This window comes from Nematostella vectensis, chromosome 11, assembly GCF_932526225.1.
Source record: "Nematostella vectensis chromosome 11, jaNemVect1.1, whole genome shotgun sequence".
In the NCBI taxonomy this organism is placed as follows: Eukaryota; Metazoa; Cnidaria; class Anthozoa; order Actiniaria; family Edwardsiidae; genus Nematostella; species Nematostella vectensis.
The window spans coordinates 934,372-944,095 of NC_064044.1; the positions used below are offsets into that span (position 1 = coordinate 934,372).

The window sequence follows — 9,724 nt, forward strand, 5'->3', positions numbered from 1 at the left end:
TGCACTGGTATTCTATGTTTACAGTGATATTCAACACTGGTATTCTATGTTTACAGTGATATTCAACGAACCCTTGACGTTTCTACAGCGTATAACTGAGTACATGGAGTACTCGGAACTTCTGCACACTGCCGCCTCACAAGATGACCCGACTCGACGATTACAGGTGGGTTATTCGCCAGTCTTACGTTGCGCGCGGGGGAGGGGGGGGGCTGGGTCGAGTTGACCGGTAACGCCGACAGGTTGAAACAGACCGGTAACGCCGACATGTAGACACAGGTAGACCGGTAACGCCGACAGGTAGACACAGGTAAACCGGTAACGCCAAGAGGTAGACACAGGTAGACTGGTAACGCCAACAGGTAGACACAGGTAGACCGGTTACGCTTACAGGAAGACCGACACTCGTAATAGAGTCGTTGTGGTGGTGCTTTTAATGATTGATTATGCAATGCTAATACCCCTGTATGGCCATAGAATATGCCCATAAGACATTGATTGTTGTATTAATGTTGTTATCGTTTTTTTTTTTCAACAGTATGTAGCTGCGTTTGCTATATCAGCCACCTCATCTAACCTTGACAGAGTCGGCAAACCCTTCAACCCGTTACTCGGCGAGACATACGAGCTTGTAAGGTAATGGACCACCTCGTCTAACGTTGATAGAGTAGGCAAACCCTTCAACACGCTACTCGGCGATACATACGAGCTTGAAAGGTAATGGACCACCTCGTCTAACCTTGATAGAGTAGGCAAACCCTTCAACTCGTTACTCGGCGAGACATACGAGCTTGAAAGGTAATGGACCACCTCTTCTAACCTTGATAGAGTAGGCAAACCCTTCAACTCGTTACTCGGCGAGACATACGAGCTTGAAAGGTAATGGACCACCTCGTCTGACGTTGATAGAGTAGGCAAACCCTTCAACACGCTACTCGGCGAGACATACGAGCTTGAAAGGTAATGGACCACCTCGTCTAACCTTGATAGAGTAGGCAAACCCTTCAACACGCTACTCGGCGAGACATACGAGCTTGAAAGATAATGGACCACCTCGTCTGACGTTGATAGAGTAGGCAAACCCTTCAATAGGCTACTCGGCGAGACATACGAGCTTGAAAGGTAACGGACCACCTCGTCTGACGTTGATAGAGTAGGCAAACCCTTCAATAGGCTACTCGGCGAGACATACGAGCCTGTAAGGTAATGGACCACCTCATCTAACCTTGATAGAGTAGGCAAACCCTTCAACACGCTACTCGGCGAGACATACGAGCTTGAAAGGTAATGGGCCACCTCGTCTAACCTTGATAGAGTAGGCAAACCCTTCAACTTGTTACTCGGCGAGACATACGAGCTTGTAAGGTAATGGACCACCTCGTCTAACCTTGATGGAGTAGGCAAACCCTTCAACCCGTTACTCGGCGAGACATACGAGCTTGTAAGGTAATGGACCACCTCGTCTAACCTTGATAGAGTAGGCAAACCCTTCAACACGCTACTTGGCGAGACATACGAGCTTGTAAGGTAATGGACCACCTCGGCTGACGTTGATAGAGTAGGCAAACCCTTCAACACGCTACTCGGCGAGACATACGAGCTTGAAAGGTAATGAACCACCTCGTTCGATCAAGTCTGTAACCTCTCCCAGCGATAGAACCGAAAGTATTGCGAGTTGTTTTGTATTTGCATACCTTCCACGTCTTCTGATTGGCATCCAGCACGACCTTTTTCGTGAACATGTAGACGTTTTTGTCGTTATCCTATACCTAAGTTGTAATACAGTACCGCCATAAGCAGCTAATAACCTGCTATGTTCAATACCGATATTGGAAAGTATTGGGCAGTATTTCGCTTGGCAGTTTACCTGTAAGTGCTGTATTTATGACCTTGTGGGTTTGTTTGCAGGCCTGGGTTCCGACTAGTGGCAGAACAGGTATGCTCACTTAGTTATTGTTGGCGCCACAATGGCGGATGCACGGGGATCCAATCCACCACCCCCTCTGACTGAATGTTTGTAAGAAGCAATGTACAGTACCTCCCGCCTGTTTTTGATGTTAGTGCCCCCCCCCACACACACACACACCCTTCCTCGAACTTGTACTAGAAATCCCGGATCCGCCCCTTCACTAGAAGTTTGGCTTGTTAGTGTCAGGCCTTTCTATCTTACCAAAATGTTACTGCTCTTTAAATTTAAACCCTGTGATGATTACTCTATTTAGATTTATTTGCTGTTTACTGTGTGGGTTCATCCAGATACAGCAACGTGACCAAAACCCTCGTGATGCCCTCTGGTTTCGTTCCGGCTTTCTCCCCTTGTGCTGATTCGAATGACTGATTAATTGATTCATGTAATACTTGATTAATTGATTGATCCATTCATTCATTAAATTTTAAAGGTCAGCCATCATCCACCAATCACAGCGCTCCAGTGCGAAAGCGATGACTTTATATTCCACGTAACTGTGCAGCCAAAGCTGAAGTTCTGGGGAAAAGGAGTCGAGGTGCAGCCCAAGGGGATGGTCACCCTTAAATTCCCTAAGTAAGGACTGCCAAAAATAAACCTGGTATTTAACAACCACACTACCAGTCACCAGTCCACCTAATATTAGCCAATCTGTAAGGGCCAATCCGCACTACAGTCCACCTAATATTAGCCAATCTGTAAGGGCCAATCCGCACTACAGTCCACCTAATATTAGCCAATCTGTAAGGGCCAATCCGCACTACAGTCCACCTAATTTTAGGCAATCTGTAAGGGCCAATCCGCACTACAGTCCACCTAATATTAGGCAATCTGTAAGGGCCAATCCGCACTACAGTCCACCTAATATTAGCTAATCTGTAAGGGCCAATCCGCACTACAGTCCACCTAATATTAGGCAATCTGTAAGGGCCAATCCGCACTACAGTCCACCTAATATTAGCCAATCTGTAAGGGCCAATCCGCACTACAGTCCACCTAATTTTAGGCAATCTGTAAGGGCCAATCCGCACTACAGTCTACCTAATATTAGCCAATCTGTAAGGGCCAATCCGCACTACAGTCCACCTAATATTAGCCAATCTGTAAGGGCCAATCCACACTACAGTCCACCTAATATTAGCCAATCTGTAAGGGCCAATCCGCACTACAGCCCACCTAATATTAGTCAATCTGAAAGGGCCAATCCGCACTACAGTACACCTAATATTAGCTAACAGCTAAAAGAACTAGTGCGGATTGGCCCTAAGCGTCATGAAACCAACCTGTGAATAGTAAACCGGTTCTGACCAATCAGTAAGTGGTGACATACACGACCTGACAATCACTTGAAATCAGCTAGAAAAATAAGGTTCGAAAAATGCCTTTTTTTTCATTTTAAACTTGACCTTTAGCTTTTTGATTACGTTAGGGATTGTCTGTTGCAAGCCACGCCCCCATTCCTAATAATTATGAACAGAGCTGCTTTTCGCATTAAGCAAATACACCAAACAACCGCGTATAAGAAACTATAATTTTGAAGATCAGTCTGAATAGGGGTACCTTCTGACAAATCAGGCTGTTTGGTTCGCCATTTAGGATACGTTGTTTCGCATGTTAAACCATGCGGTGCTTTTGCAGGCACAATGAAGTTTATACTTGGAACAACGTGAACTCCTGCGTGCATAACATCATCGTGGGCCAGCTATGGATAGAGCAGGTACGTTAAGGATCATGAGAATAATCTTGGATACAGTAAAAATCCGCGTGTAAGAACCTAGATTTTTTCAAGTCGGGCAAAACGGGTTCTTAATTTTTGGGGTACTTATAAACAATTAAGGCAAAATAGGTTCTTATTAGGTTCTCAATTTTTTTTCTAAGTTGCTTTATCAACAGTGGGATTCATAATTACTTAAGTGTGACTGAATACATAGCCACTTTGCTATAGAGATATCCTACTGTATATATGTCATATCTGTAATCTTATCTTTATGGAAATGATTAGCATTTTTTTTATTTTAAGCCCCATAATTTGTTTTATTTTCTATGAAGTAACCCATCATATCGAACCTTTCTATTTTTTGGCTTATTAGATTCTTATATTTTGGAGTATTAAAATACTCAATTTGTGCTTATAGGTTCTTTTAAATCAATAGGTTCTTACACGCGGGTTTTATTGTATTGTCCATTATTCGGAACCAATCAGAGCGCTTGTTCTTATAAAGGTTCTCGCCATGTATATACTAATTTGGGATATGCCTCTGGTCACATGATAGCCACCATTTTAGCCACCAAACCATCCAACAAGCCACCATAACAATGTTGTGTCTGACTAGTGTTCTTTAAGTGACCATTGCCCGCCATGACATATCGGAGTCTAATGGTTTGTTGCATGTGTTTAGTACGGGCAGATAGAGATCAGTAGCTTGAGTAGCGGCGACCGTGCGACCATCCACTTCAAGCCCGCTGGCTGGTTCGGCAAAGAGCTAAATAAAGTGGAGGCCACCATTCATTGCGCACAAGAGTAAGTCTTGTTTGGGTAGTGCTTGTTCTGCGTAGAGATAGATGAAGTGGAGGCCACCATACACTGTGCGTAAGAGTAAGTCTTGTTGGGGTAGAACAACTGGAGGAAATATACCTAGCAAATGGCTCTTCTTCAGCATTTTATTACAAGCATAATCGATCAGCTGGGGGGAGGGGGGTGCAGGTTTTAAATGGTTCGTCCCTAAAAAGAGGAGTATCCTTCTTGCGTCACGCGTGTTTCCGTAGACCGTAAAACCCTATTCGAATTAGATGCTAAGCTCAATCTGCTTTATCTCCGTCGAATCCAACGCATGAAATCGAAACGCAATAAATCAATGAATGCAATGAATCAAAATACAATGTAATCGGCTTGATTATACTTCTTAAGCATTAAGTAATGCAGACATTTTCCAAAAAATAAATATCCTTGAAATATTAGAAAAAATAAATAAAAAAATAACATTGCCAACGGATCTGTCAAATGATCTCCTGTTCAATCAACAGTAAAAAGAAGAGGTACACGCTGAAAGGGGACTGGACCGACAAGATCACGTGCTACCGATCGGAGACTCACGTGACCAGGAAGCAGAGCAAGCGCGGCAAACAGGACTTCGAAATCGCTAGTACAAGTAGTAGCGAGACTAGTCTAGAGCTACACTCGCCGGTCACCCTGTGGACGTGTTCACACAGGCCTCCCCATAGCAAAGAAGTAAGTACCAATAGTCTAGGGCTACACTCGCCGGTCACCCTGTGGACGTGCTCACACAGGCCTCCCCATAGCAAAGAAGTACCAATAGTCTAGGGCTACACTCGCCGGTCACCCTGTGGACGTTATCACACAGGCCTCCCTATAGGAAAAAAGTAAGTACCAATAGTCTAGAGCTACACTCGCCGGTCACCCTGTGGACGTGTTCACACAGGCCTCCCCATAGCAAAGAAGTAAGTACCAATAGTCTAGGGCTACACTCGCCGGTCACCCTGTGGACATTATCACACAGGCCTCCTAATTGAATAGCAAATAAGTAAGTACCGATAGTCTAATGCTACACTCGCTGGTCATCCTGTGGACGTGCTCACACAGGCCTCCCCATAACAAAGAAGTAAGTACCAATAGTCTATAGTTACACTCGCTGGTTACCCTGTGGACGTTATCACACAGGCCTCCCCATAGCAAAGAAGTAAGTACCAATAGTCAAGAGCTACACTTGCCGGTCACCCTGTGGACGTGCTCACACAGGCCTCCCCATAGCAAAGAAGTAAGTACCAATAGTCAAGAGCTACACTTGCCGGTCACCCTGTAAACGTTCTAACATGGGCCTACCTATAGTAAAGAAGTTAGTTTGCTTAATTTGCACTATTTTTTTATAAATCAATCTAAATATAGTCGTGTTCGTTTTCCAGAGTAAAAGTACGGTTCACCAAAAACTGGTAGTCGAGTCTGCCGAATTTTCGTCTTTTTTAAAACTTCTTGAGGTCAGACTCACCCGACATTGAAGAACTTATATTAAAGACAAATATTTGCCAGAGTTTTCGGGGAACCTTTTTCGTAAGAACGTCAAATTTTCATTTGAGGCTGCGGCGTTTTTATTTTTGGTGCATTTGAGACTGAACATGTATGTTCTTAACTTTTAGTGCATATAAAAATATAGTACCTAGTGAATTATTAGAAAGAGAATTACACAAATGATAAATAGCTATAATATTTATGGTCGTTATTATGAACACAATCTCATTCTGCATAGAATGAAATATAGAACGTCATTTGTGTCTCGGCATGTCTTTAGCATGTTTTAAGACTTTGGTGAAATCTCAGGCTGGATTTCTTATAAAAAAGGTTCTTATATATACCCATAGAAAGTGTTTTCATGGTAGTTAGAGATAAAATAATAAGTAATTCTACGAAACAATTAGCGAAATCTCGTAATACATGCTTAGCCATGCTCTAAGGCAAAATTAAGATATTGTTTCGAATCTGCAGTTCTACCGTTCTAGTGTGCTAAACGTGATGTATCTATTGTCCGCAGATGTACAATTTTACAAGTTTTGCGATGCAACTTAATGAACTTCTTCCTCGAGACAAGGAAACGGTAGGTTACCCAAATAACGACCCTACTTTTTCAATCGTTCAGTGTGTGTGTTAAATGTTTTGGCCTGAGGGAATATGTTGGAATGAATCGTTCAATCTATGTGTTAAATGTTTTGGCCTGGGGGAATATGTTGGAATGAATCGTTCAGTCTGTGTTAAATGTTTTGACCTGGGGGAATATGTTGAAATGAATCGTTCATCTATGTGTTAAATGTTTTGGCCTGGAGGAATATGTTGGAATTAATCGTTCAGTCTATGTGTTTAATGTTTTGGCCTGGGGGAATATGTTGGAATGAATCGTTCAATCTTTGTGTTAATTTTTTGGCCTGGGGGAATATGTTGGAATTAATCGTTCATCTATGTGTTAAATGTTTTGGCCTGGAGGAATATGTTGGAATGAATCGAATATCATTGTTCACAGACGGAGCCTGGGCGACGCAGTTGGCAGACCGTCGCTCTGTAGTGACTCTTTCCTCTTGGTTCAGGGCCATAACGCCGAAAAAGGCCTTAGGCCACACCCAGCCAACCCAGTTTTTTTCTTTTTAATTATAATGTTATTTTTTCATTTAGTCGAAAGATCTGATCGCAAAAAATAAAGGCATAATAGACATTACCGCTGTTCTTATCATTTCTCCTCTTTTTAGTTACCGCCGACTGACTCCCGCCTCAGACCAGATTGTAGAGCTCTAGAAAACGGTGACTTAGGTAAGCATGTCACGTGATCAAACTGCCAGTCACACTCTTCAAACAGCCCTCCGTGACGAGCCATTTGACTCATCTTCAAACAGCCCTCCGTGACGAGCCATTTGACTCATCTTCAAACAGCCCTCTGTGACGAGCCATTTGACTCATCTTCAAACAGCCCTCCGTGACGAGCCATTTGACTCATCTTCAAACAGCCCTCTGTGACGAGCCATTTGACTCATTTCTTGTCACATTCCTACCTGTTGCTGTGGATCATGTCTAATTCCTGTAAAAGAAAGAGTTGCCCTTCTGGTGTTGTAGTACCGATCTTAAATCCTGTCAATCCGACGCGTGCTGTGTGTTTTCGTATGCTATGAAACACTACGAAAATGAGATGCTTTTTTCAGAAGTAAATCTAATCCACTCGGCGAACTTCAAACAGATCAAAGCAGCAAAAAGAAACAAAAAATAAAAAAAACATTTGCCTTTTTTCAATATTTCTTTATACAGGGAATAAATTAACAATGAAACCACATCATTCCTCATGATGAATTTAAGGCAAAAGTTGGGCTTGCGCGCAACCCACTTATTCGGCTATCTTCGCTTTTTGTAATGTTCAATAATGTTGTATCTTGGGTTTCCCGTTGCTAAGCTATGCGAGTCATTGCAGGAAAAGTTATACAAGAACTCAAGAGATTCCTCTATTGACCAGTATTTCATCTCGTGTAGCCCGTCATGTTGCTTGTCACCCCCTCCCCCCTAGAATCCTTATGTGACAGAGCCGATATTTATGCGATCTTGTGCCCCAACATATAATTTTGAATAGTATATATAGAAATAGTATATATTTCTATATAAAATGAAATATCGTAATTATTTGCTTTTTTGTAGATCGTGCGACGGCGGAGAAAATCCGTTTAGAGGAGAAACAGCGCGCGGCGAGACGTGAGCGACAGAAGAGTGACCAAGAGTGGGCACCAAGGTGAGTTTGCGATTTTGAATAATCTTATGACACTCCGTTTAAAGGAGAAACAGCGATAGGCGAGACGTGAACGTAATTTAATCCGTAATTTTTAAGTGTATTTTAATGTTTCATATTAAATAACATTTAAATTTAAATAATTCATTTTTCAACTTCATAAGTTGCAAAGAATTTAAATAAAGACTGTCCATCTCCATCTAAACACTCTTGAGCTCTAAGAGACAAAATCAAAGTCATAGACAAAAGTAAAACGCCTTTTTTTTTCATTGAGAGCTAGGCTTGATAATTTCAAATCACGCCATCTCACCGTATATGCCCCTATTCATAGGATCCAAAGTATGTTTTGAACACATATATGACATAAGTGACATAAGTTGAAAACTTGATTGATTAAAATGAGATGTGGTTTTGCAAATCATTCTCGGAAGCTCGAGAATTCTCGAAATCTATGTATATGCTTTAAAATTTGATAATATTCCATTCATCCCGTCCCTGATACATTGGCTCCCTGTGTTTTCAGGTGGTTTAAGGAGGAAATGAACCCATACACTGGGCAAATGGACTGGCTCTATTCCGGGGGGTACTGGGACCGAGACTGGCAGGAATGTCCAGACATCTTCTAGAAATTTATAATTATTTAAAGTTCGACGGGGATTCGTCGTCAATTAAATTCTAGCAATCAACATTGCAAATGACAATTGGAATGATCGAGGTCTTAGCCAATTACCGCAAAGACCCAACTGACCAATAGCAGTAGACGTTACGCAACTCGACCAATTACTGCGAAGTAAGCCTCGAAAATCGGCCAATCACTGCGAAGTAAGCGTCTGAGATCGGCCTATCACTGCAAAGTGGACTTCGGAAATCGGCCAATCACTGTGAAGTAAGCCTCGGAGATCGGCCAATCACTGCGAAGTAAGCGTCTGAGATCGGCCAATCACTGCGAAGTGGACTTCGGAAATCGGCCAATCACTGTTAAGTTAGCCTCGGAGATCGGCTAATCACTGCTGAGTGAGCTTCGGAGATCGACCAGTCACTGCGAAGAGAGCCCAACAGCAATCAGGAGACACACAGGAACAGAACTGGACCAACCATAAACAATATTGGTCTTCACTTATTAATTATAACCGGTTGACCATAACTGTCAAAGAAGAGCCATAAAGCCATACGCGCGTTAAGCGACATTAATGATCAATTATTGCCAACTCAACACCATGAAGTCATGAGCCAAACGGTGAAGAATTAGCCTATTTTCAATCGCCTGACTCTTATGTGCCGTACCAAATGCTAATTAGATTGTTTCAGCTTTTTTGCATACATTTGCAATTGGAACGGCGCATGAAAATGATGGAGCCTTATTGCTTTCCTGAGTTTGTGTCCTCCATATTCCATCGTCGCATTATCTATGTGTGTAAAGGGGCACACAGGGCTAGGGTCAAATAAATGAATTATTGTGATGATGATGGTACGTGAACCTCCCTTTGAG

General features: G+C 42.6%; 1 protein-coding gene across 2 annotated transcripts in view; it reads left to right on the top strand.

Moving 5' to 3' along the window:
* LOC5511448 (oxysterol-binding protein-related protein 1) overlaps positions 1-9,696 on the top strand; it is a 34,720-nt gene extending 25,024 nt beyond the window's left edge. For both annotated transcript variants that reach the window (XM_048733933.1, XM_048733934.1), the window contains 11 exons: positions 57-166; positions 539-636; positions 1,909-1,936; positions 2,400-2,542; positions 3,605-3,683; positions 4,366-4,487; positions 4,991-5,195; positions 6,511-6,573; positions 7,217-7,277; positions 8,148-8,238; positions 8,759-9,696. In XM_048733933.1, coding sequence (XP_048589890.1) covers positions 57-166; positions 539-636; positions 1,909-1,936; positions 2,400-2,542; positions 3,605-3,683; positions 4,366-4,487; positions 4,991-5,195; positions 6,511-6,573; positions 7,217-7,277; positions 8,148-8,238; positions 8,759-8,861 — 1,103 coding nt within the window. In that variant the 3' untranslated portion in view covers positions 8,862-9,696. The remainder of the gene's footprint in view (positions 1-56; positions 167-538; positions 637-1,908; positions 1,937-2,399; positions 2,543-3,604; positions 3,684-4,365; positions 4,488-4,990; positions 5,196-6,510; positions 6,574-7,216; positions 7,278-8,147; positions 8,239-8,758) is intronic.
* Positions 9,697-9,724: the final 28 nt, after the last annotated feature.